This window comes from Rattus norvegicus, chromosome 3 (assembly GCF_036323735.1).
Source record: "Rattus norvegicus strain BN/NHsdMcwi chromosome 3, GRCr8, whole genome shotgun sequence".
In the NCBI taxonomy this organism is placed as follows: domain Eukaryota; kingdom Metazoa; phylum Chordata; class Mammalia; order Rodentia; family Muridae; genus Rattus; species Rattus norvegicus.
This window is the reverse complement of record NC_086021.1, coordinates 100,445,032-100,472,340: the sequence shown is the minus strand read 5'-3', so window position 1 is coordinate 100,472,340 and position 27,309 is coordinate 100,445,032. Positions and strand designations below refer to the sequence as shown.

At 41.7% G+C, this 27,309-nt stretch overlaps 1 protein-coding gene across 1 annotated transcript in view; it reads left to right on the top strand.

Moving 5' to 3' along the window:
• Nucleotides 1–26,948, top strand: part of Hsd17b12 (hydroxysteroid (17-beta) dehydrogenase 12) — a 123,506-nt gene extending 96,558 nt beyond the window's left edge. Inside the window, exons 7-11 of the mRNA NM_032066.2 lie at nt 8,111–8,145; nt 14,983–15,064; nt 16,469–16,534; nt 25,551–25,700; nt 25,972–26,948. Coding sequence (NP_114455.2) covers nt 8,111–8,145; nt 14,983–15,064; nt 16,469–16,534; nt 25,551–25,700; nt 25,972–26,076 — 438 coding nt within the window. The 3' untranslated portion in view covers nt 26,077–26,948. The remainder of the gene's footprint in view (nt 1–8,110; nt 8,146–14,982; nt 15,065–16,468; nt 16,535–25,550; nt 25,701–25,971) is intronic.
• Nucleotides 26,949–27,309: the final 361 nt, after the last annotated feature.

Below are 27,309 nucleotides of genomic sequence, written 5' to 3'. Positions count from 1 at the left end.
CATTTTTAAAAGCCAAAAGCTTCACATTCGGATTTATAACTTCTCTTGGGAAAAATCTGGAAATCATGTGACACATACCTCAGGAACTTGGACCCAGCTTCTCTAGATCATGAGCCTGCTGCTCTCTGTTGTTTGAGCAGTGCTCCTAGATATCTGAGTGTGAGTTCCCTCTGAGTGATTCCAGGTCTTGAGTCTACTCAGACTGGGCAGTTGCTCAGTGAACTTGAAAGATTGGACTGGCTTGGATTGAATCAACCTCCTGTGTCTTAGTCTGTCTACAGCTGATGATGCAACAAAAATACTCCAGACTGTGGGGTATAAAGAACCAACAAGCGTCTCTCACTGTGGGAGGATGGAGAGCTCAGGATCGAGGTGCTAGGAAAGTCAGTGTCTGAAGAGGACCTCGTAGCCGGTGCCTGCTGGCAGTGTCTCTCTTCACTCAGTGAAGAGGAAATGAGCAGGTTCACCAGATCCCTGTCCTCGTGATGTAATTAATCATCTCCCCAAAATCTCCTCCACCTTTAGTGTACTAGTGGGGTTTCCACCTATGAGCTCTGTGGGGACACACGCATTCAGATCATCTCCCACTCCTGGTATTCTCTGAAACCTGCATACAACTTTGAGAGATGGCTGTCTCTCTCTTTCAGATGAGTGCTGTTAAAACAATGTTCCCTGAACTGCCTGTTACCCTCAAATCACTTGTTACATACTTTAAAAAAGCCAAGTTTTCTCCCTCTGTATCACCATGCCTTCATTGTAGGTGGTTAGCAAAAGTGCCTAATGCTGTGCCTTGCCCATGATAGAAATGTCTGGTTGAATGGTCAGAGGTTGGAAAGCACCAAAGCATTCATTTTCTTTCTTACATGGATATGCCTCTGGCAGGTGACACTACCAGCAGGGGGAGCCTCATATTATCTTGGAAATCTATGAGGAGAGTTTTGTTCCTCAATCTAATTATATTTAATTTAGGGACCTGATAGAAATGTATCCTGATAGTCTGCTTCCACAATTTAAGTTAACTTCAGAAAACCAAGAAATCCTAAGTAGGATGTGTCCTTCAACACTGACTCTCCCGTCTAAGGCTTTTCTGGGTGAAGATATTCGAAGTTAATATTTAGTCAATACATTTTGAATCTAGGACTACCAGCACATGTTGTCCTCTGCTACTAAAATTTTTCAAGTTAGCAGTACGTGTAGCCCTCAGGGATGGCAGTAACAGGCCGCCTCAGAGCCAGCAGAGGCAAACTATTTCCCAGTACAGGGAAGCACTTCTTCCACAGCCGTCTTCTTCTGAAAATGGAGACACTCTTGTGATTGGGTTTGGGGTTCTCTTTAGCTTCTAGTGAACCTAGTTTATAGGAAAATGTCTTTCAAATGTGTGAAAACATGACAGGGACTTGAACTTTAGGAATTGCTTTCTCTTTTCAGTGTCTGTCACTTGAGAAATTGTCACTATGTTTTAGGGGGAAAGATAATAGAAGCATTTACAATACTCGAGCACTGTGTGGTGGGAACACCAGATGATGATGCTCGGTTCACTCCTCTTTATAATCTGTGTTAAAATGTAGACAGTGGGAGCTTAGAGTTGGCATCGTTAATAAGCATTTCTGTGTTTGGAAAGGTTTTTTTTCTTTTATTATATTATTTTAATATGGACCAAAATAGAATGTATTGGACAAGGAAAAGCTCTGTTTGTGACCTGGGGCAACATTCCAAACTAAGAGAACTCTGAACTTCCTCAATGACTTAGGCACCAAGAAAAGGCAAAATCAAACAACATTGTAAGCTCTCAGAGTGCTCTCGAAACTGTGTCTAATTAAGTTCTCCACTCTTGTGCGGTAAATGCTGTTAGCTATACAGGTGAGATTCTAAGAACTTCTAATTAAGCTATGTTCTCACTTCCTCACCTCCTTGGAGCTCAAATTATACTGTTTGCCAAAGGAAGTGTGTGCTGTCATTCTGGTGCGGCTTCCAGTAGCGTTTTCATCTCATTTCTCAAAAGGTAGGGGAGGAGCCATTGTAGAACATTATTGTTAATTCTTTTCACAACTATACTTTGTTTTTAAGTTGCCCTTTATTTTACTTGAACACTTGTTTCACATTTTTGTATTTCAGATTTTGTAATAAACTGTTTCCTTCTAAACTGTATAGGTCCATTTCTCAGTTGCCTAAATCTAGACTTGATTGATTTTAGCATGTTTCTTTGAGGTTTGAGTTAGGGCAATTGGCCATGGGAGATGTTCTAACTTTTCATACCAAACAGTAAGAATACCTAGACAGGCACCTGGGTATGTATGTAAGTTCCTTCTGTCAGTATTGACTGCCACTGCAGAAGTAAAGGAGAAATACTCAGATTAGGCTTTGGCAGTTTTGTTTCCGTTTCTGTTTTGTTTTGTTCTTTTTTTAAGAAAGAAAATTGTGAGGAAGTTACTAATTATAAAAGCAATGTAAGATTGTTGCCAAAGATATTTGAAAACTATATGAGCACTAAGAAGAAAATAAATCCAGTGTAATCCTGGCCACAGATGGCTACATTTTAATACAACATTTTCAAGGATTTTCTAGACCAGGCAGTCTATTTTTGAGTTGTGTATCTCAACTAAATGATTTAATAATATTGATTGTGATTTTGTATGAAGTAAATGAACTTTGTATTTCTTTCCTAACTAGAATATACATATCTGTACCAGTAAATATTTTACCTGAAAATGAGTATGTGGTTTCTTCCAAGGAATTCTGATTCAAGCTGTTATGAACCATTAATGTATCTGTGTACATTTGTGTTCTGTAGGCCAGCTTGCTTATGAAGTGATATTAGAGGTACATGTGAGACAACAATGTAGATTAACTTTTTAGATTTTAAAGTGTCTTCATCTTTTGTGGTATGAATTAATGAAAACACTACTAAAAAAAAAAACACACTTGTTTTTTGCTGGAAACTTTAAAGTTCTCATTATGGTAAAAGTTCTGGTGTGGTGGCTTCTAGCTACTTTGTGGGGGGAAACTTAGTTTTCTTAGTTACTTTTCTGTTGCTATTATAAGACCCCATGACTAAGACAGTATTTGGGCCTATGGTTACAGAGGAGTAAGAGTCCCTTATGGTGGGAGAGCATAGCTTATATAGAGCAGCCTAGGGCTGGAGCAGCGAACTCTTAGCCTAAGTTCACATCTTGAACAACACCCAGAGCAAACTGCAAATGACACAAGTATTTAAGCCCCCAAAACTGCTTCAGTGACATACTTCCTCCAGCAAGGCCATGTCTCTTAAACCTCAAACAGCAGGACCAGCTCGGAAGCAAGTATTCCATGTAGGAGTCTGTGGGGGACATTCTCATTCAAACCACCGCAAAAAGGAATTAAAATTGCTTCTGTGCACTCGTAGAGACTACCTTACATGAGAAGGAAAAAGTTTAGAACTCATGTTTATTATTAACTGCCTACCTAATAGCCTTAACCACCAAACTCCCAAGTCGTAATAACATTATTATAGAATTATGTAAAGAGAAACAACAAACTTTCTGGTAGTAGTTATCCCCTGCTTTTGGCCTAAAAGCAGCATATTGGGTTAGCTCCAGAAAGGCCATGTGGCTGAGACGCAGTGCAGATGCACAGTGACGTTTCATGGCCGTACCTGGTATAGGTGTATAAATCCCAGAGAGTAAGATCCTGGTCAGTAAATGCAGAGCGAAGTGGGACTTAACAACCTAGTTCAAGTGTCCTACGTAGGTGTGATGTTAAAGAGAATTTAATTTAATGTGGGCACAATGAAGTCTGTCTACTTGGATGTTGAATATTTTAAAATGATGTGTAAACACGTGCCCAAATGCAGATGGCCTGGAGTTGGATTTAAGACTTAGAATCTGATTAGCGGGAAAGCCAATGTCAGCATTAATGGAAACTTTAGTGTTTATAAAATGATGAAGAGTTCATGTTAACTTCCTGTGGCTTTTCAGTGTTACTCCTGGTTAACTTTTTCATTTTTTTAAATGAGCTTCCACTTTATGGTGCACAGAAGTAAACCTGAGAATCTGTGAGCCTGAAGAGGGACCATCAACTTTTACCTGTCAGGGCTGTGTCTTCGCTGGTGCGTTGTCTGCTCATTGAGAGTCAATATGTACTTTTGGCTCTTCAGCAACCAGCCACCCACAGCACTGTTCATCTTTTGCCTTGGGTTACTCAAACTTCTCGTTTTAATTCATATTTGTAAAGACTATATCTGATCATGTCAGTACATATAAATTAAAAAAGGGTATTTAATTCTTAACATGTTACTGATATAATTTAGTATTATTATGTATAATATATGTATACGTATGATTATATCATGTGAGGTTTCACGTTGTCTGACTATTTTCTGGATAATTTTTTACTCAGAGCAGTATGGCATAAAGGAAAATATAAGCTTCTGACTTATATTTCCCCAGTGTGTAACCAAAAGTTAAACCAGGGTTGAGTTTGCCTGGTAATTCTACATGTCAAATGCTGCCTACGAATCTCACTCATTCTCCTCCCCTTTGTGTAGGAAAGCTGCTCCAGGCGCTAACCAGCTGCTCTTCTGAGCTACTACTACTCTTGAGTTAACACATGGAAGGCCACACACATGCATGCACATATGCACACACGAGTAAGAACCTTTTAAGAAGTCATCTTCATTTTCCCCACTTCTGTTTCTGGTGAACTCAGGGCTTTGGGGAGCTGAGTAATAACTCCTGTGAAAATGCCTGGAGACCACCTCCTAGTATATTAGCTTAGCATTATGTTCCCTGGTGAAATAGGCTAATGAAAGCCCCTTTCAGATACTGTTGCTTGCTGGTTAGTTGGGTTGCCAGAGTCTAGTGTTCATAAATATAGACCATTTTCAGATACTCTTAAGATTGCAAACAATTCATCCTTTACAATGAAATATTCCACACATGTCCATTTTATATGTGTGAATGTCTGATCCTGATGTCTTCTACAGGTGCAGGTTACATGATGCATCTAACCAGTTGTACATATTTTTTTTTACATCTATTTTTTTTGACCCATCAAACAAAGAAGTGTAGTAATTCAATAAAAAAATACTTATTTCTTCATGGCTTGCTTTTGTGCATTCTGTTCCTTCTGGTATTTATTTGCTGCCAAGTGATCTCCTGTTTATGCTTTTATAACTTAACCAAAACATAATGTATGAAGTTCTGCCTGGCTTCTAGCTGTAAGTGCTCCTTTTCCTAAGCACCAGTGCCCCCTGTCTGCTTATAGGAGCATCTCATTATGGGTCCTGAGTTCTTCCCTCCCAGCTAGTGGCTGCAGATAAAGCAGAAGGATGACTCCTTATTCTAAGGTGTTGCTCCCAGTTCTCAATTGCTATGCAGAGAGTATTTTTATGCCTTTTTACCTCCAGAGTTTGATAAACTGTGATTTCAGTTCCTTGGTTTCAAGAGTACTTTGTGATTTCAGTTCCTTGGTTATTAGCCACATAATATATAGAAAGGTCTCCTAAAAGTTTATGAATTTGTAAAATTCTCCTGCTTTGAGTATTCACGTCTTGTTTCTCTGTTTGTTTGTTTGTTTGTTTGTTTGGAGGTAAATATAAAGAGTTTTAATCATCAGGAGATCCCAAATGAAACATTTTAAAATAATGAAAGAATTATCCAAAAACTTCTGTATGGTCAGTTAAAATGGATGACCTCAAAATTTATTACTGATCTTGGCTCTAAAATGTGGGGCATGCCATGCTTAAGGTTAGCATAGAAGACTCAACGGTGCTGCCTCCTAAAAGGATAGTGCAGTGTGAGTGCGGGGAACACCGGTGTCCCTTCAAAGTCTCTGATGTGACATGGGGATCACACACTCACATGCACAAGTACACATACACAAGTCTTCATTCAAGTTAAGAATGTAATAACATGTAATGTAGATACCGTCTTCATTTAACATACTAAGACTTCAGAGAAGAAGAACCTAGCTAAGAGTCATGCCACCAGGAGAAGGGCTGGAATTAGAACTGTGGTGTGAGTCTATACCACAGTGGCCTTAACGTTCACTGGTTATGTATTAAACAGCCTCTGTTTGCCTCTGGAAAGACAAATCTTGGGAAATACATTAGCAAAGTTGGAATTAGTCTTTAGCCTGCAAGGGAGAGAGAGGAACTGTTAGAAAGATGACCTGTGACATTAGCCTGGACTTAGGTTCCATCACACTGAATTGGAAGCCCACTAGGAACATTTTGAATTGGCTCAAGCAAATCGAGAAAATTGAAAAGAGAGGACTGTCATTTCAAAACTAAGATATTTAATCTTTTGCTTATGGGACTGCTCTTTTTGGGGAGATGGGTCATAAAGTGTTAATCATTGTTATTAATCAGTTATGTTGATCAGCCTTTATCAACATAAAGGTCAATCTCACTAGTTAGAATTTTCGGTTAAAAGCCTGGGTACTTAGGGCAGAGGCCTATACCTGCTTAATGGGTAAAGGGCCTCAAGGTTAGTGTCCAACACTGCAAAACAAACAACAAGAATATTGATTATGTCCTGGAACAGAGATTCAATCACAAGTTAAACAGGTCAGTTAGTCAGGGTGCTGAGTGTGCTGTACAGTAGCTCCTCTCAGTAAGGATCCTCCTCTAATCCCGCCATCCTACCGTGTACACATTCACCGTGGGGCCATCCTACCATGTACACATTCACCGTGGGGTCACAATGCTTCCCTCCCTCGAATCTACTACATTCTGCCTACAAAGAGGAGGGAAAGATAACAGGAAGACAGGCTGTTTTCCTCTTCTCAAGTCCACAACCAAGACATTGTCTGTTTTTCTTCTTCTTATGAACTAAATAATTGTAGGCCATGTGCAGTTCTCAGAGAAATTGTAGTACACTTTTTTGTGGGAGACACCAAGAATGAGAAAGAGGTTGTGTGCTCTGAACCATCATCTACAAGGAAAGAGCAAATGCTGGAGGACAGCTGACAGCCTGCTGTGTCAGCCTATGAAGATGAGTTTTGTGAAAACCCAGATGTCTGTAAAAAGGAGGGGGATAGGAAGCTTCGGCCTATACTTGCTCTTAGTTTCTCCGTTTTCACCGAGGCCAGATTTGGTCATATCTTTACTTCTGTTGAAATGTTTCCCTAAACTCTGAAGATATTCCTTTACTTTGAAATTGGTGATATATCAGCCCTTTTTTTTTTTTTTTAAACTGATAGGGTGACAACTTAAGCTCACTCACTGACAAGTACATGCACCATCTCTGGAGTTAATCTTTGACTTGTATGTCCGCATAGCACACTTGGCTGCTGAAAGTCTTCATGACCTTTTGCTTCAGAATATTCCCATGAAAAACAATCTTTTATCAGAATATTGTCATTTTAATTGGTGGCGGATATTATCCGAGATAAAAGGCTCAGAATATCTACACTTAGCAAGCGTTTCAACTTCTTGTGCTGCTTAGAGAACCGATACAGGCTGAACCCAGACTCGTTTAACTGTGAGGTCATCTTAACAAAGATTGCACTTCTAACTTTTCTTGAATAGTGTCCCCCAAAAGAGTTTGGTGGTTGCCTGTGTTGACATTGTGTGTCTTTGGCCAGTGATTATGAAATTGCTAAATTTCACATGTTACCTTTTATGGCTGGTCACTAGAGGCCACAGATGGTTGTGGGTCACTCACAACTGTGGAGCTCAGAAGAAATGAATGCACTTGATATTTACTCATGTCTCACTTGGCCAGCATTCTCCTCCCCAAAGCCTTCAAAAAAGAGGACTTGAGCCCTTAAGATGAGAACACTTAAGTCAGCTTGGTAGGTGGGATGCTGTTACATGAGATCACATTCAATCTTTTCTGGGAAATTTGAAGAGATGTCTACTTAGCATACAGACCTAATTATTTGAAGGTGCCCATGCCAGCCTTACTTTTGAGACAAGGCTAATCTTAGCCACATTCACTGAAAACTTTCCCAGTGCATTCTCTTTATGTACTCTTAACATAGTATAATTATACAGAGTGTATAAAATAAGCCTCTCTATAGAATGATGGCTGGCTCCATGAGTCCCTTCTCTTTGTTGTGTGTGGGTGTCCTTCACTCTGTTGTTGCTGTGTCCTCAGCCATCACTGATGTTTTGTTTTCTCTTTTGCAGGTGACACGCTTGGTGCTGCCTGGCATGGTAGAGAGGTGAGTCACACGCTCACACACAAACACTGGTTGCAGAGCTCATTATTATTTATAGGGAGAATTCTTTCTCTGAGAATTTCATTAAAGTGACTAATGAACCCAACTCTGACTTAGCACCAGGCGAGCCACACAGTGGAGCATGAGTCATTGGTGAAGGAGGCCTTTCCACTAGACTTTTTTATTTCCCTCTCTAGGGTTGTGGTGCTTCCTTTAGATCAGGATTAAAAAGCCAGCCTGAGTCACCACCACTAACTCAATTGCCTGCTATTCTGAGGGGGTGGATAGAGTCCTGGGATATTCCTGGGAATGCCTCCTTAAAGCTGCAGCTACGCAGAGTCAATCGGTGGAATGTCCTGAAACTGTAGGCCTTCTTCTGGTGTTTTCATGCTTGCTGGGGGAATGGATGAATGAGGGACCAAGGCATGATACGAAGTGACCAAATGTCAGACTAACTCTGGGAACAGGGTCAGTGGAATTGGGTGCCAGTAGAATAGCCCACGTCTTCGTTTTGTGGAGAAAATCTGTGGTTGCGTTTCCAAATGTGAGGCAGCATTGAGTATAAAACATAACTAAACTCTGTTTCCTTCTCAGAAGAATCTAGATGTTGCTTAGGCCTTCAAAGAAAATCTGCCAAAGAGAGCTGGACTTGAATGTTGAGCCAGTTTGTTATTTTAATTTTGGGCTCCATCAAAGCTTTGACGGGGAGGAATTAAGCACCCACTTCTGTTAAAAGACCAGGAAGGAATGCAGTGTATGCATATCAAATCCACTCACATATTCTGCCTCATATGAGGCTCAGAAGTCCACTTTTTGGTCATGTACAGTGATTGAGAAACTTTTTCAGCAAGATTGGTTGTAATTCTATTTTACATGTACTGATCCATATATTCTAATTGCCTTATTTTAGCAAAGTTTCCCTTAAAGCCTTTAAGCTGAGTATTGACTGATAGTGTGTGTGGGGTGTGTGCTCCGATGATAGGACATGACATTGTCAGTGATCAAGCCAGTGGTCATACCAGAACTCTAGGACTAGGGATAGAGGAGAATCCAATAGGGATCATATTTGGGTCACTGTCCTACTCTGAGTTGTGACATCTGCAAATGGCATTATAAAGAAATCTTTGGACTTGGGGCAAGTGCTCAGAATTACATCATTTGCCTAGCGTGCCCTGGGCTCCATCTTCACTAATTCAACAAAACAAGGAAATCAACATTGTAAGCTATAGAAGTATTATGAAAGAACGTTTTAAAAGTATGTTGGTGGAAACTGTGTGAAAGGAAATAACGACAGTGAAGTCATTTCTTGGAGCAGAGAGTATTACTGGATTAATAGAATGCCCCGCCCAGTGCACTCCGTTAGTTGAAAGTAACCCCGCCCCTTTAGCTTGGTGAGATGAGATGCTGTGATGTCTTGATGCAGAGGTGGAGCTAGAGACCCAGGGCCATCGCTAGCCCCATCAGCACCACCCCAGTCAAAGCTGACACTGGGTATGAAGGACCAGTGTGAAGGGGAGTCTGAGCTTATCCAGCAGAACCCAGCTTAGAGAATACAATGAGTTCAGTCCTTGCCGTTCAAGAAATCAAGTTGATTTTAAACCAAGGTTGAGAAATGGCCTGGTAGAAAGCCTTCAGAAGCTGTGGAAAGCTGGAATCATAGGAAAATGGGGAGGGGGCTACTAAGCACTAGTTGACATGTATGTAGAGTTATTAATTAGTACTTTGTGTTAGAAGGGACATCTATGTCCAGTGGAGCTTTAGGAGTTGTTAGGTATATTAGTTGAGGTGTGCTAACTGCTCTAATAGATTAACCCCTTCCTTCCTTCATGACTTATCAAGCTAAGGATTTATTTTCCCCTTATTTCTCTACCTTGTCCTTGAGGAATCTCAAACTCATTCCATCTAGGGGCTCTGTCACAAATCTTTATGGTCTTCTCTTCCCCCCCCCCTTTTTTTTTTTCGGAGCTAGGGACCAAACCCAGGGCCTTGTGCTTGCTAGGCAAGCGCTCTACCACTGAGCTAAATCCCCAACCCTTAGTTTTCTCTTAAGAACTAGTTCTTCACCCAGCTAACAGGTAAAGGAAGAAAATCAGGATGATTTTAGAGGAGGTTTCATGGGTCAGCCCTGGAAGGAGTGTATATCACGTTCTGCTGTCCAGAACTCTTACCTGTCACAAGCTGCAACTTACTGCAAGGGAGGCCAGAAATGTTATTTGTTTGCCAAAAGGGAGGAAAAGCTCCAGGCGAACAGATGTCCAAGAGTGGTCTGTCTTACACCCTGTACGTGGCTTTGTTCTAGCTGTTCTCTACACCTCCCCAAAGTGACCTATTTCCATAGGATTGATAATCTCATCGAGTAACAGCAGTGTCCTTTAGAAAGAGCCCTTGTTATTGGTTACTTCTCCCTCCTTCCTTTCAGTCATTGAGGTGTGAGATTTTTCCACACATTCTAGAACTGTAGCCAACTGACTATCATTAAATAAGTACCAATAATCAGATAAGGTATTATCACCATACATATAGAAGTGCATAATTACATTATTGAGATCCTTGCTCTCGCTACTTCCCTGGAATTATAAACATTGTGTACAGCTGGAGCCAGGAGGTGGTTGCCATAACAACCGTGGAAAGGCTAAAAATAGCCTCTTTCATATTGTACTGCTTAAGGTGGAATTATGACATGTTGTGGCGTTTTAGGGCAGGTAATTCTTCCTTGTGCTAAATGTTTGCAAACTTTCTTCAACAAAGCAATATTTGTATAGTGTGAGAATTTGATTGCTGGTTCTAATTGTATATGTCTGACCCCATGTTCCATGATTCCTTCTCTGACATTGAACACTGTTTTGATAGTTTCCCTGTGTTCTTAGGAGTCAATTAGAGAACTGTCTACACCAATTTCCGTTTTCCGTTTAAGCCTAGAGAACTCTCTAATGACCCTGCAAGAGTGTACTTCTGTCGTGTCTCGTGTGTAGTGGAGATGTAAAGAATGAGATGGAGTCTGTATTTCACAGCTCTGTCTGGTTAACACTCTGTACCACTGACCTTCTGGCTCCCTCCCATCTCCCTCTGCTGCAGGGTGGGGCAATGCTGAGGTTTCCTTCCTGAGTCAGGCCAGAGTCAGTGACTTCTTTCAAAAGATACTATTATTCCCCAAGGGCAACAGCTTTTTTTTTTTTTTTTTTTTTTTTTTAGAGGTGAGGACAGGGATGCTACAAGAGCCCAGCAGAATAGTGAGGCATTTGTAAAACAAAAGCTTGGCAGTTTTAAAAAATCCAGGTGACAATTATAGGGAGTCTCGTGGGGAGTTGTCCAAATTTAAGGGAATCCTAGAGAGCATAGCTATAAGGAAAGCTGCTGAGTGTTACAGGGATGGGCAAGCCTAGTGATTAGCCTCTGGAGGACAAATACAGAAAGTGACTGGAGGTGAAGAGGCTGATTATTCTGCCTTTGTTTCTGCAGCATTTTAGTTCTGGTAGATCCTCAGTAATCTGTTCCTCCAAGTTACCGTCATGTGATGCCTAACAAGTAAGCAATGAGATCAGTTACAAATACTGCATCACAGAAAATGTCACTCTGTTGATCTGATGTTGTCATAACAAACTAGGAAGTGTTTGCAGCACGGGTCCTCAATAACGGAGCTTCTGCAGAAATTCTTATGTGCTTGCATTGTGCCCAAGCCTCCAGAGAAGGAGAGGTTAACCAGCTTGGCTTATGTTTGTCTCTGTGTGCAATTAAGCATAGCCTATTTTGCCCTTCTGCTTGATATAACAGAGTTGTCATGAGCCTGGCTGTGCCATGGAAACTGTTTGACGTCACTAATTCTGCTTAGATGGAGGATTAGAGCTAGACAAAGTAGTTGATTGTAAAGATGAATCCTTTGTGGCCCCAGGTCCAAATGTTCACCCTATTTCCACCTAAGGAGAGACATTCGGGGATTACTGCAGGCTGCACTACTGTTCAATTCGGGATACAGGCAAAATAGAATATTATCCTTAGAAAAGATAGATTTGAATGCTATTACGGGAGGAGTCATAGAAAGGTCTTTGATAGACACATATGCTGTTCACAACAGTGGGACAGATTGGTAGGTGGGGTGCTTTCTCTGCTGCCAGTTAGACACAGTTATAAATGTTCTCATTTTATATAGTACTTGGATGGTCTTAAATTTTATGATTTGATGTATTTTGAAATATACTTTGTTTTTTATAAAGTACTTGAAATTTTGACGTAATAGCTCTATTTACTACTAATTTTTTTCTTTCTTCTTTTCCTTCTTCTTTTGGATTTTTATTGTTTTTAATTTATATGTAAGGATATGCTTCCTGGATGCAAGCCTGTACACCTCATGTAGCCAGAAAAGGCATTGATTCTTAGGACTAGACTCACAGGAGCTGGGAGCTGCTGGGTGGTCTTTGTAAGAACAGCCAGTGTGCAATTTCTCCAGCTCCTAGAAATTTTCACTGCAGTAGAATATTTGAGAAATATTCTTTGTTACCTCAAGAAGTAATAAATAAAAGAATGCCTGCATCATTGTGACATGTGGATTGTTGATATTATTTTGTAAAATGAGAAAAGAGCTTTTATTATCTTTAAGAGACTTTTCCTTTGTTGAAGTCATAGCACTAAACTTTAACCTTTACCTTCAACTTTGTATTTCATTTGTGAGTAACAGAAAGAAAAATGTGACTTTTGTTCAAGGGCATTTGCAGCCACTCCAGCTAGCGCGACTGTAGTGGAATAGAGCTGGCTCTAAGCAGTGGTGACAGGCAGCAGCTTCAGGGACAGCATCACCTGCATCTATTTAGACAGGCTCTCCCTGGCCTTACACTTGGCAATAGAGCAGCTCCTGGCTAGAGGTTAACTCGGACCGATTGTGAGGTTGCACTTGTTCCTTGGGAAGCTTGGTTTGCCAGAGTAGCCACAGCGCTGTGCATCCACCTCACTGTGGGTTCTGGTCGGCTATTGGGTGCTTAAAGGCTGTGTGTTCTAATAAAAACAGATTTCTCTTGTGTTTACAGACTTGCTAGTTTATTTTACATGCTGTAAACCACACACCTGTCTAAATTATGTAGCTCAGTCATTTTCAGCATACTTAGAATCAGACAGCTGTCAGTACAGTTTAATTGGGGAATATTTTCAACACCCTAAAATGATAATTTTTTGATGTGGTTTTTATTCAGTTTTTTACCAAAGGAACACTCTTTGATTATAATAAAAGATTGTTCTGTTTCACCTTCATCAAAGAAATTTTTATAGATGTAGAAGATGAAATAACTAAGTGTTTATTGCTAATTTACCTTTTTTTTTTTAAGTCTAAAAGGGCTGGGTTCTAACTCCTGATAAAAATTGTTGCTATTATTCTTTGTCTTGGGAAAAAAGGTACTAATATAAGGATGATGTAACTAATCTTAGCCACTTCTAACTTTAAAATTTCTTAATATCATTTTCAATTTTGAAATTTTATTTGATCACCAAGATGTTAGTAGGTTTCCCTGCTTAGGAAAGTGTGTATTACTAGTAAGGACTTCTGTTTTATAAACAATTGACTAAACTCCTGTGAGACCCATGAAGCAGAGGGCCCAGACTTCGCTTTGATGGTTGTAGTGGGTATCGCGCATAAAGGCTGGCAGATGGAATGATGGCCATAGGCTGTTATTTCTTTTCAGATTTATATCTAAAATAACTCATAATGCTATTTAGTCATGTTTCCTGTGCTGTTTTACATAAAAAGGTTCTGGGTTCTTCCTCCTCCCCTAAATAGTGGGAAAAAAAAACAAAACAAGACAAAACAAAACAAAACAAAGCAGGACTTAGAAATCCAGGAAGAGAATGACAGCAGCCTGTGTAGAAGAAGGAGGCTGAGGAGTGAGTGAGAGGTGCCTGGGCCACCTTTAGTGTGGGGGGGGAAGAGGGTTGGGCTGAGGCTGAGGTCAGTAGTGGAGCACTAGCCTGAGGCAGGGGCCTGTGCTCCATCCTCAGTGCTGAGAGAGAGAGAGTTGGAAGGTAGTTCTCACATTTCTAAAGTCATCAGTCCACACCTTGCTCAACCTCTCGTGCTTGCTGAAACGTGTGTGTTTACTGCATTGCTTTTCGAAATCTGATTTTTATTTGTGGAAGCAGAAATTTCTGCTTGACTTAAGTTGCCTGACTTTCAGTAATCTCAAAGTCACAGGAAAAAGTTAAACCTGGTCTTTCGGCAGTGTAATAGTTAATGAAGTACAGTCTGGTGGAATTTCCAAGTCAGTTCTATGCCCAAATACTTATAACCCAGGCAGGTCTAAGGGTGGTACCCATTGCTGTAAAGGTTTATGAAAGACTTGATTGCATGTGAACAAAGGTGGGCTCTGGTGTCTAGAGTCTCAGGACTGTGTTGAGGGAAATGCTTAGACACATTGTTGGAGTGGACAGTGGGCAGTGAGTCAGAGCAGATGTGTCTGTGTGGGGCTTCGTTGGCTTTTGCTCTGCAGACATTGGCTGCAGTGCCTTGCACATACGGGTCAGACATTCTACCACTGAAATATATCCCTGCTGTCTAAGTAGGGATTTCTGATGGTGTGGCCACAGAGGACCCGAGAAAGTACAGACACAACTAATGGAGACTAGCTGATCCAGTCATGCATAGGATTACTAAGGCTGGAAAATGAGCTCATCGTAAAGAAGAGCTATTTTTAGTTCATTGAATTATGCTTCATTCACCGGCCAGACATATTAAATGCTCATGAGAGGCAGGGAGATGCGAGTTAGACCAGCAGCCCTGTTGCTTTCTTCTATCTTACTAGAGTTCACAAGCAAATGTGCCTACGATGTCCTTCCGTTTATGTGGTGTGTTTTCAATTCCAGATCTAAAGGGGTGATTCTCAACATCTCCTCTGCCAGTGGCATGCTCCCGGTTCCACTGTTGACAGTCTACTCTGCAACCAAGGTGACGAGTACTGCAGTAAATTATGTCAACATAAGACGGAGGGGTGACTTTCAGTCTGGCCACTTAACCTTGTAGAAGTGCTGTGCTTGGTAGTTTGTAGTCAACTGAGGGCAGGTAGATGGCCCACGTGGGTTTCAGGAGTGACACAGATGGAAACACAAGTGTGTCCCAGCCACTGATGGTCAGATTTGTGGTCCCTTAGTTTAACAGGGAGACTCATGCTTCCATAGAGACCTCGCCTAAGCCAGTCCACCCAGTGGGTTAGAGTCTGATACTAATGAGCCTAAGGTTGGAATGTTGGTAACATGAACATGACCTTCACATATCAAGGAAGTGCATCCTAGCAGTACCACAGACATTCTCACAGACAAGAATAGACCAATGGAGAGTGAATGTTCTGCCACCTTACTTAGAGTTCCCGGACACTGTCATGTCTAGAGTGGGATGGGGATTTCCCAGAACTCCATGTCATCATACAACTCTGTTATTCACATCCTCACGTTACAGCTAGGATAGTCACTCAGACTGCACCTTCTCCTGTCTGTGGGCCGCTCACTCCACTTTCAGTTACTTCACTGAGGCGTGAAAATATTTTTGAAGAATGACCATTTTAGTTGCTGAAGTTAAGCAAGCCTTTACGGGGAAATAAGTAAATCATAATATGTAATAGGAACGTGTAGTGTGTCAGAGAAGGAAAAGTGCAAAGCACACCTTTTCATTGAGAAAACTCAGTCATTGCTATCTTCTGAGACCTGCACAGCCCCACAGCCCCGATCTACCTGTTTTCTTGGTGGCTGAAACATACCAAGAAGATGTTTAGTCAACGTCTTGTGTTAGAAATCCAGTATCTGGAAATCTCCATGGAGGTCACCTCTTGCCAGTGCAGACCTTCATTGGGTTGTCACTGAACTTGGCCTTTCAAGCCTGATACTGAGTCTGCATTGGAAAAGCGGCCACATGGTTTCCAGGCGGGTTTACAATTGCATTATCAGATGGGCTCTCACCCTCACTTCTCAGACCGAGCTCACAGGACCCAGCAGCAAAACAGAACTGAACCGAATTCACTCTCCGGTTTCTCTTGGAGTAGCAAATAGAAAGTGGAATTAAATCCTTTGTTACATAATGAAAAAAAATTTTTTCTCTTTGGAAAATAATTTGGAGGCTGCTTTTCTCATTAAGTCAAAAATTAGCAAATGTTATTTTTGGTAAGATAATATCATTTGTAGCAGAAAAGCTTCCTGAGGTTTTAAAGTGTTTTTATCTCTTCTGCATTTGAAGTGAAAGGAATGACTAGAAACAGCGGTGTTAAATGGTTAATTTATTATTTTGTTGTCTCCATGGCTACACTCCAGGCAGACTGATGTAATAGATGTGTTTTCTCTCTCACCCCCACCTCCCTCCCAGGCCTTTGTAGATTTCTTCTCTCAGTGCCTCCATGAGGAGTATAAGAGCAAGGGCATCTTTGTGCAGGTAAGTGGAGTTTGTTTCAGTTAAGTATCCCTGGTTTTGTGTGGTTTCCACAGCAACAGTTGCTGTCTTGGCAACGAAAGAAAATCACATTCCTCAGTAAGCGATTGTGACGTGAGCACTCCCTTAGAGACATGGTTTCTTTTCCCTCATGCTCTTAGGTCTAGATTTTTAAAAATTAGCCCCTCAAATTTTTAACTAGGATACCTGAACTAGAACCAAATGTAAACAGTTGAAGCCTCATTATTGTAAATGCTCACCGTTTATTTTGAGACAATCTGACTCTTTAAAATTGTGGTAGAAAATACATAACCCAGAACTTAGGCTGTCGACATCTTCATGCAGCTCAGGGCTGTGACTGTGCTCACTGATGAACGGTCACTGCCGCCATTCTTCACCTCCCCAAACAGAAACTGAACGCCGTTAAATGCTCACTTTGCTTTTGCTCTCCCCCAGCCCCTGGCAACGACCATTCTATTTTTCGTCTCACCACAGTCACCTGTTCTTAGCCCACCCTGTGAATAGAAGAATCATTCAATGTTTGGTCTTCTGTGATCAGAGCTCTTAGCGTATGTGGGGATTAGGGTTAAAACAGGTAACTCATTTCCCCAGGTTGATCCAGGACTCAAATCCAGATCTGTTTGCTATTAGAGCACTTGTCCTACCCATAGGCTACTAAGGCCATTGTACTCAGGAAATAATGAAGCCAGAAAGTGTGAGGCTGCTGTGATCACTCTAGTTTATATGTGTAGATAATCAAGATGGCACTAAGGATTATCTAGATGTATTTTCTACGTCTTTTTATTTTCAGTAGTATTAGAGCCAAGTCTCCCATCATAAGGAAGGGTACAGAAATGATCCCTCATCTTTAGGGTCCATGAAGAAAAGCCTGCTTCTCCCATGCCCTTTCCTGAGCTTACTTCCTAGGAGTGTTTACTGACCACTTACTTGGTACCGTTTAATTTTTCAGTTCCCTGTGTTTGGAAAGACAGGGTTTTGTAGAGTCTTGTAGTTTATGTCTATGATGATACCATTTGTAATGCTGGTAACTGGAATCCCCCTTAGATTGGATTTTGATAACAAGGAAGCCAGCTAACACTGGCAGAAGGTAAGGTTCCTGTGCCACTCAGTGTTACCTTTCCCCGGGAATCTGTTATTTCAGTCATTTTTAGGCTCCAGCGAGGCTCAGCAGGAACTCTAAGGTCCACTGGACGGTACCCTGGAGGCAGTGGCCAGCATTGCCCTGTTAACACAGAAAGCAGAGATACTATCCCTTCTCACCTTTTCATAGCCTGTTTTCCACAAGAGTAGTTTTCTTGGAGTCTCTACCTGATATTAACCTGATATGACTAGAAACTACCTCCAAGAACATTAGTAATTACCTTCTGAAAATTTTTATTTTGATAAGCTTATATTGTTTCCATTAGTAAATTTTAAGTTATTTAATTTCATCCATCATTGTCTTTCTTACTAAGATTCACTTGAGGTCTTCACTTAGAATGAATTACTAAGAAAAAGATGATTATGAAGAAAAATGTGGCTGTCCTACTGTGAAAATAAATCCCAGGGTACTGAGTAGAGCAGAGAGTCCATGTTGAGCTGAAACTGACCTGCTTTTCTCTGGGTGGTGTTTGTCTTCCAGATTAAGGACTGGGGGGATCGAGTGGCCTGCTCCACCTTCCATTCCATCCCATGTTTCTTGGGTCAGATCAGTGCTGCTGGCTTCTCTTACTGGCCTCAGGTGGCTCTACCTGAGTATTGAATTCAGACCCCACAAGGCGTCAGTGTTCTTGCCTACTCATTATGTTGAGGCTAGAGAGGACCTCGTATGTCCTCTGCATGCTCTGCCCTTTGATATGCCTGTGGCTCTCATTTTCACAATACCTCAAAGGTATTTCCTTAGAGCTCTGCCTGATAGTAACATGGTAAGACTAGAAATCACCCCAAACCCCCTCCTCAGGGCTGTTCCACATGCCTCCAAGCTCCTTTTTGTCCCTGAGCCCTGGAAGTCAGTCCATCTTCAAGGCTTGGGTTCCAGTTCATTTCCCTTAGTCCGTGTCTCAGGCCTCAGACACTGGATTACCATTTTTCTTCTTCTTCCCTGAGCTGCACATGCCTCTGTCTGCTGCTGCCGCTGGGCCTGCTCACCAAGTGGCTTTTTGTTTGTTTGTTTTGTTGTGTGTGTTACATTATAGACCAGGCTGGCCTTGAACTCACAAAGCACCTGCCTCTGCCACCTGCCTGCTGGGTAAAAGCCATATACCACCACTCCCAGGTTGCAGTGTGTTCCTGAACAAAGCTGTTTACTACCTCAGTGTTGCTAATGTTCTCTCTTTTTAACAATTTATTGAAGACTTATGAGGAGCAGCAAAAGAAACTTATTCTTCAAAGAATACATCCTTCAAAGAATAAAACTCAGGTGAAATCTAAGTGAGGAGAATGGTCCCTAGTCTACCCTGTGTTCACTAGCAGTCAGTAAATGCTGAGTAAGTGAGGAATAGCCGGGGCCACTTCAGCTCCCACAGTCCTCTTGGTTCCCTTCCTAAGTCCTTTTTTATTTAGAGATAATTTTAACTATTAAAGCATAGTTTTAATAGTTTAATATAAACTATTAAAAAAATAAGTTGAGCCAGGCAGTGGTGGCACCGGCTTTAACTCTAGCACTTGGGAGGCAGAGGCAGGTTGATCTCTGAGTTCAAAGCTAGCCTGGTCTACAAAGCAAGTTTCAGGACAGTGAAGGCTACATAGAGAAACCTCGTCTCAAAAAGCAAAAAAAGAAACAAAGCAGAACAGAAAGGTTGTCGGCCTAGAGACGGTAAAGAGGAGGAGCAGTCTCATCGATCGGCCCAGCCTTCCTCCTGGTGGTTATTACCTCCTGGTGGTTATTACTCACTCTAGAGCCATTAGATAGCTTTAGAGAGGAAGCTGCACATGTTCTTCCATTTCCGCAGATTCCTTAGTGCACATCTGAAAAGTAAGGCTGTTCTTAGATGACTGTGACAGTGCCAACAACGTGAGGTTGAATGCTGGTGTAATGTTTTTGAAGAGATCATCTGTGCTCACTGTTTCACCTGTTCTTGTATTTATTTATTCATTTTTTTATTTTTTACTCTTTTTTTTTTTTTAACTTTTTTTGACACAAGGTCTCACTATGTAGCCCAGGCTGGTCTTGAACTCAGTCCTCGTTCCTTTGCCTCTGGAGTGCTGAGATTTCCAGCATGCAGCACCACACCCACTTCTGTAACACTCTTTACAGTTTCCTTTGGTTTTCTGGTGCTGGGGATTGACTGTACAAGCTCTAGGCAAATACTAGACACGTGCTCTGCCTCTGAGCCCTGTCCCCAGCCAGTGCTTTGGTAGGATTGGGTATTCCATCTCCTGTTTCTTGTGTTTCTTTCCATCTGGACTCTGTTGCTTTTTCATGCCACTGATGTTTTGGAAGAGCACAGCCCTCATTTAGGGATTATCTGACACATACTTGTAGTTAGATTCCGGTTATGCTTTTCTGTCCACAACAGGAGGGATGTACTGCTCTGTCCTCCTTAAGTGTCACATGGGAAGGCACCAGTAAGCCGTCAGTGGTAAGCCAACTTCTTAAAACATACAACCATCCTACTTCCGTAGACAGTTTACCTTAAATTTAGTACCCTATACTCTTTACACACTTGCCATATGATGAGATAGTGCGTCTGGATTTTAGCCATTTCAACGCATAGAGACTTCAGTACTCTCTTGGTCAGTCTAGTTTTATCCAAACCTCATTGCTGTGTGCTTAGAGATAGTGAGGAACACTGAACTCAGCGTCAACAGACCAATATGAATTCTGCTGTCACCCCTCAATGGTTATCTGACCTGTGCAAAATCGATCCTTAATTTCTGACTCCTGAAGGCAAATGGGATGAATAATGTGACATATATAAAGACATTAGAAACTGGGGAGTGATGGCGAGTATAGAAAAGAGACGAGAAACAGAAGTGCATGCATTTATGGAGCACCTACAGTATACCCCATGTTCATTCACTATTACTTCATTGAGTTTGATATTAACCTGACCCCATGTCACAGACTGGAGAATAAAAATTAACAGTTGTATGACTTGCCTAAAGTCAGTGAGTGACTGCCGTTTGTCAGAAGTGGGACAACAGAAATAAGACTCAAGATCCCTGCCTCAAGGCACACAAGACAAAGTAGACAGATACTTAAACACACTACCAATCAGTGGACCCTAAACCAGAGGCCTGTGTATTATGTTTCACATTTCTTCCATTAGGAAGTACGTAGAGTGTAGTTTTTGGATGATACTTGGGATTATGGTAGCAAGAAAGGCAGACAGTGAACAAAAAAATCAGGAGTACAGTGACCCCTATAGCGACAGTGCTGTACATCTCAGCAGGTGGAGAAAGTACAGGGAATTTACTGATCCAGACTTATACAACTCCAGGGCTGAGGGTCTGCAGTGCATCAGATCACTAAGGGCTGAAGATGTCTGAAGATGTCTCCACTCTGGCTATATCTCATAACGTCACTGCTCCCACTTGTTAATCTCAGGTGCCATTGTATCTTACTCTGGACCATCTCTCTGACCTCCTGTGCTAAAGAATCAGCCTGTCATGTGACTCAGCTAGCATCACCGGGAAGAAGGAACCTTAGCTGAGAAAATGCCCCCACCAGATTGGCTTATAGGGCAGTTTTTGATTGATGGGCTCGGGGAGGGATGGCACCTCACAGTGGGTGGTTCCCTATCCTGACTTCCTGACTGTAAGCTGAAATAATCCCTTTCCTCTCCAAGTTACTTAAGGTCACAATGTTTATCATGGCAATCGTATCACTAACTAGAATACCCCACTACTGCTATCCTTGCTGATAGGATAGTGTCTGCTCACTGTAGCCACAGTTGATACAGCAAAATCCAGTCATTTCACCTCCCTGCCTAAAATTCCACCCTTGCTGTTCCTCGGCTGTGCAATCTCTGGGCTAGCTTCTGTCCCTTCTGGCAGCACATTGCTTATATATGACCGTTTCTAAGACTAATTACAGAAATAGTCGCTAACATCAATGCTCTGTGCCCACATCCCTCTGTGAAATCAGGGTCTGGTTTTGTTTGTTTGTTTGTTTGGGATTTTTGTTTGTTTGTTTCTTCACGTGATTGTATCCCATGTACCTAAACATCTTCTAGGAAGCACTCAAATACATTTATAGATTGGGGGTTGTGTAGTTTCAGTTTTCCTCTTTTTTCTCCTCTGTAAATACTAACATACACATTCTATACATTTGAAGGCAGGTTCTTTGTAAGATCAATAGTCACTCAATGAATTCTTGTAACCACTGAGTTCATCAAGCAAAACTATAATGTGTGTGTTTAGTTAGCCATGTGCTCTGGAGGACTTCAGATCCTAAGGTTCAATAAATGAAGACACAGATTTTAAAACAGTGAGGTTTCCCTAAACTCACAGAGCCACAGCCTTTGTCTTAAGAATGTGCATAGGCTAGAGAGAGAGAGAGCAGTGGGTGTGAAAGAAAGCTGGGCATGTGCCTCTAACCCCAGCTCTGGAGAAAGAAGCGAAGACAGGCAGGTTCCTGAAGCCCGTTGGCCAGCTTCAGTCTCAACAAGTCCCCAAAATATAATTTCTTTTATGTCCTAAAAAATAAAGGTGGAGAGTGATCAAAGAAAGACTCCTGAAAACACACCCATTTAACAGGTACCTCTCTCTCTCTCTCTCTCTCTCTCTCTCTCTCTCTCTCTCTCTCTCTCACACACACACACACACACACACACACACACACACACCCCTTGGAAAAGAAAGAAAACAAAGCAAACAACCATGTGCTCATGTTGTCAGCCTCATGCTGAAAATGCCCTGGAGTTGGCTTTGCCTTGCTCTTCGCTCTGCTGGACCAGAAGATGGAGAAGTGGGGAGGGACAAGTGAATCTAGAGAAGGGCACATTAACAAGATTAGATGCCACAGCTAGAACCTTGTTCAAAAGAACACAGCCTGCTACCCCTTGATCCACATTTCCCCAAGCATTATCATGGAAAGGTCTGATCATTTTTAGGTTGAAGAGGATATTAGTTCATAGCTGACTGCCATGTGAAGTTCTATGATTCTGAGTTTGATTCTCACGTCTGCCATGTGTCTTCGGGCACCTTCTTCCCTCCCTGCCATGGCACCCAGTTGTAGTGCCTTTTCTGCCCTGAATCAAGACTCCACAGCACATGCTCTGTGAAGACCATAGTCTAAGCCGTCTACACCAGTGGAAAAGGGGAGGAAAACATACCAAATTCTGATCTCCGGGGCTGTTTATTTAATAACTGAGCACAGACATAGCAGCATCAGCTTTTGCCTTGTGGCCTAACTGATTATTTCCAGTTTGAGATTCTAAATTTGGAAATCAGGATACTTGCCCACAGCTGTGGCTGTCAGGGTCAGGTTGTTTCTGAGGGGGCAAAAATTATAATGGTGACTTATTGGTGTAAGTGATTTTTAAGTTTTACTGCTTTGAAAACTTTCTGTAGAAGTATAGATATTTCTGACTTGTTTCCTATAATCCTTTCCTGCATAGGCAGAGGATGGAATTATTGTTTCTTTGGCATTACTTTGATGGCTTTTGACATAAAAGATTAATTTACTTTTTCCATAAACTTCACTTACTCCTCTTAATACCGTCCACAGCTAGATCAGTAGGTTTGCTTACTTGAGGCAGATGATCTTGCTTAAGTTTTAGAATATTTAAAATGCTGGCTCAGGGAAAAGGCCCTTAGTGCTGCTTCGTGCTCTGCTTCTGAACTGCTATTCTGCCCTGCCCTGCTGTGTACCTCATGCTGTTCTCAGCACCCAGATGGAGGTGGTACACTTGTCTTCTTGAGCTGGTGCTCGAGAACTTGCCTAGTGCTTGGACCTGTTTTCTTTCGGACTGTACGGAACTCCCTGCAGTCCCTGAAAGTGCCTCGCTCCTCACTGCTCTCCTCTGCTCCTGTGGCTTACACCCAAAGCCGTCTCTGAACCCATCATACTTCAGTAGATCACTGTTGGACACCTTGATTTTATATCCAGGAAGGATGGACACAATCTTCCAGCTTAGGATTCCCATTTCTTAGTTGGGAAAATATAACTTGACTAGGAATTCCCAGATATGCATGTCTTTCCCAACCCCCAATAGCTGGAGGCTCCTTCAGAATCCCACCAGAAGCTAGCTGAACCCTAAAGCCATGCATTATCTTGTGGGGCCACCATGTGGCTCAGGCAGGCAGTGCAAATGAATTTCGCAATATCAAAATAGTCCAATTTATGCTGTTTATGTTTTCTGAAAGAGCAGAAAGATGGATGAAAGAGAAGTGCAAAGCATTCTGCACAAGTGAAAGGCATGGTTACAGACTGGCTTATCTCTGGAGCTCAAGACTTCCCAGCATCCCTGTACACTGAGTTTTCTGGAAAGGCCTTCTCAGTCTTACATATAACCAAGAATCATACAGAAAAAAAAAAGAAAAAAAGAAAAAAAGAGGAAGCTGTGCAGGTGCACGTCATTACCTGCCATTGGCGCTTACACATGGCTTTGTCCTGCTCTGGTCTTTAGGTAGTGAACAACAACGTAACAATTGGACCCCACAGTTCAGTCTGAGATTTCCTCAATCTGCCTTCATAGTGATGGAATAAAATGGACTAAAGACTTGACAAAACATTTTCTCATTAAAAAGTGATGGATACTAATAATCCCAATAAATACATCCTCAGAAGTCAAGTTACAGAGTCAAAGTCGCCCCGGCTGCTGCTGTGCTCTAGTGACTAGTGACTTGGTGTGGGCTTGCCTCCTGTAAGGTGAGGAAGATGGAGGATGGCCCCAGGTAGAGTCTGAATAGATGGGTTGAAGGCTCAGCTCCCACAGTAAGGGAGGTGAACTATATTCTTTGACTTATAATTGGGAGTGAGAAGAATGCAAAATTATGTATGAAAAAAATACACATATAAATAAATCCCCAAAGAGATGTGGGGCTGTTCCTTCCGGTCTCAGCAGAAAAGAAATCCAAAGTGTGGCGAGACCTCAGCTTTGTTTGTAGTGTAAACATTTTTTTTATTTCAACCACATATTGAACTATTCCTTTTCTTAAATAGCAGTGTCAGTGGATCTCACCCCTTCTTTTCACACTTGTGAGAGTAACAAGTGTTTGGTGAGCTTCTGTACACCTGAAGTCTTTTGTGTCACAGAGTGAAACTCTCTCACCATGACTCTCAGAACTCATCATAGTGCTGGATCTTTGTGTGTTCTGTATTGTGTCACACCCAGGACATAGGGTGCATGTGCAGTAGGGAACCTCACATTTGTGAAGTGCCTGGGAAAGCTCATATTTAGATTTACCACTCCACATCTGTCCTGTCAAGTGACTTCTCGTCACCCAAGCTGTTTTCTTATTATCTCTTCCCAAAACAGAAGGTGGCTAAAAAGATGTGGTCCCATCTTAGCATTAGCAGTTGATAAAACTTAAGGAGCAGGACGTTAAAACACTAGGGAGGAGAAGTGGTGACCGAAGGCCAGGAGAGTGGAATGTCACCTGTGAAGGAATAAAGCTCATGAAACAAGCATAATTCATCAGGCATGGTGCAGCAAAGTCGTTCCCATAGGACACCCGAAACCACATGCTGCTTGACTCCACAGCAGGGGGCCCCTTGACCAGGCTAGGAAGGCCATCCTGAGCCTCAGCTCCTCTAGCTTCTGCCCATTCCTTTCCTTTTAAAGATTCAGAAATGCTTGCTTGTGTTTCATATTTCCAAGCCTCCCATTCTGTTTTACCCGTAGGTCATCGCTGTATTGCAGTTCATAATTTTGCTATTACATGTTCTGTGAAGTTAGCCTTAGAGAGCAGCACGTCTCTCCCACTTCTAATGATATAAACTCCGGATATCATGAGGATGCGTCTACTGTCACAACAGTCAGGCAGCCATCACACTCAGTTCTGAGTTGGTAGCCTTCCTAATCAATGGCATGTTTTGTTTTCTCCTTTCATATGGGGCTGTTCTTTCCAGAGTGTCCTGCCATTCTTTGTAGCTACAAAACTGGCAAAAATACGGAAGCCGACTTTGGATAAGCCCTCTGCAGAGACATTTGTGAAGTCTGCAATTAAAACAGTAGGTCTGCAGACCCGAACCACTGGATATGTGATCCACGCCATCATGGTATGTACATTTCTAAATCTTAGCCATGTTTTCCAGCTTGGGCTTTTCTTTCTATGATTTCTTAGAATCAAGACATAATTCTTTGCCAGACAAGGTGGTGCCCATCTTTAATCCTTAAAGAGACATTTATATTTTACTTCAAACTGAGTACCTAACTTTTTAAATCTCTGAAAATAATAATATAGAGAAATGGAAGGTGGCAGATAGGCTTCACTTAAGTTTATCTTGGTCTGGGGCTATGCTGATATATCTCCCCCATTTCTTTCCCTAGGGCTCAATAAACTCAATCTTGCCCCGTTGGATTTATTTTAAAACAATCATGGGTTTCAACAAGTCTTTGCGGAATCGCTATCTGAAGAAAACCAAGAAGAACTAAGTACTGCTGGGTCATCGAGCTCCTTGGCCAGACGCTTGACCTGTGCTTGCATACTGGGCCCCTGCCTGTCCCCAGAGTCTCTACTGTCATCTCAGTAATTACTAACATGGCATAGCTGGCGGAAAGCAAATTCCTTTTAGAGGTTCCTAACATATATTCTGGATACAACCAGGAGTAATTTGAAGTTTAATATAAATGTTCTTGGCAAATGTATGTAGACCACTTTGACAGAAAGGAACAGATCCCAGAATGACAGACGTAGACCCATCCGGCCCAGAATGCCAATGATTACCTAATATTTGGTCTGGAACCTACTATAAAGTGTAATAGCTAGCTACTTTTTTATTTTTAACATTAAAGGGAATGGGGCTTAGTTGATTTTTTTTTATGGGCAGATACAATGCAGTTTACATTGATTTCTGTAAGGTTTTCTAAAGGTATGTTCCAGCTTATGTGTTTCTATGGAACTGGTCTTCTTAAAAGTAGCTAAGAAAGACATAAAGAGAATTGAAACACGGAGTTCTTTCTAACACAGAAGTCCACAAAATGTTATTCTTGGAACACACATTATGTCCGCTCTGTTCCATGTATGTAAATACTGAATGCTATATAGTGTGACTGAAATGTAAAGGTAAGTGGGCCAAAGTGTACATCAAGACCAGCAACATCCTGTGGTACTGTGGGATCCAGAAGAGCAGCCTGCATGGATATCCAGTGTTGGTCATGTCTGTACTGCACCCATACTATTTGCCTAGGATGACAGACTCCTTCTGTGGTAGTGAGGGGTCATGGAAACATGTTCTTTTTAAGTTGGTGTCTCATTTGAATTCATATATCCACTTTTAATAAAAGATGATGTAACCGTGTTGTTGGATGGCCATTATGTGTATAGGGTTCAACCAGTCCTAATTTGAACAACCATCAAATCTACTTAACATTTTAATTGATTGAAGTATTTAAATATTTCAAACTACTAGTTTCACAAGCTAGTAAGGCAATTCTCCCTACCCCCAAACACACACATACACACACACAAAATGCTATCTGCTCCTAAAATCACTATGTAAAACTATTCTATCAGTCCCCAATTAAGAGCACATAATCTCAGATTATAGGATAGCCATTTAGCTTTCTGAAAAGCACCGTTTGCCCCTTTCCCATCATGTTGCTATAGAACTGGTAGCCTGGTGCTCTGCTGGGTGCTTCCACTCTGGCTGGTCTGATGGTTTGGTT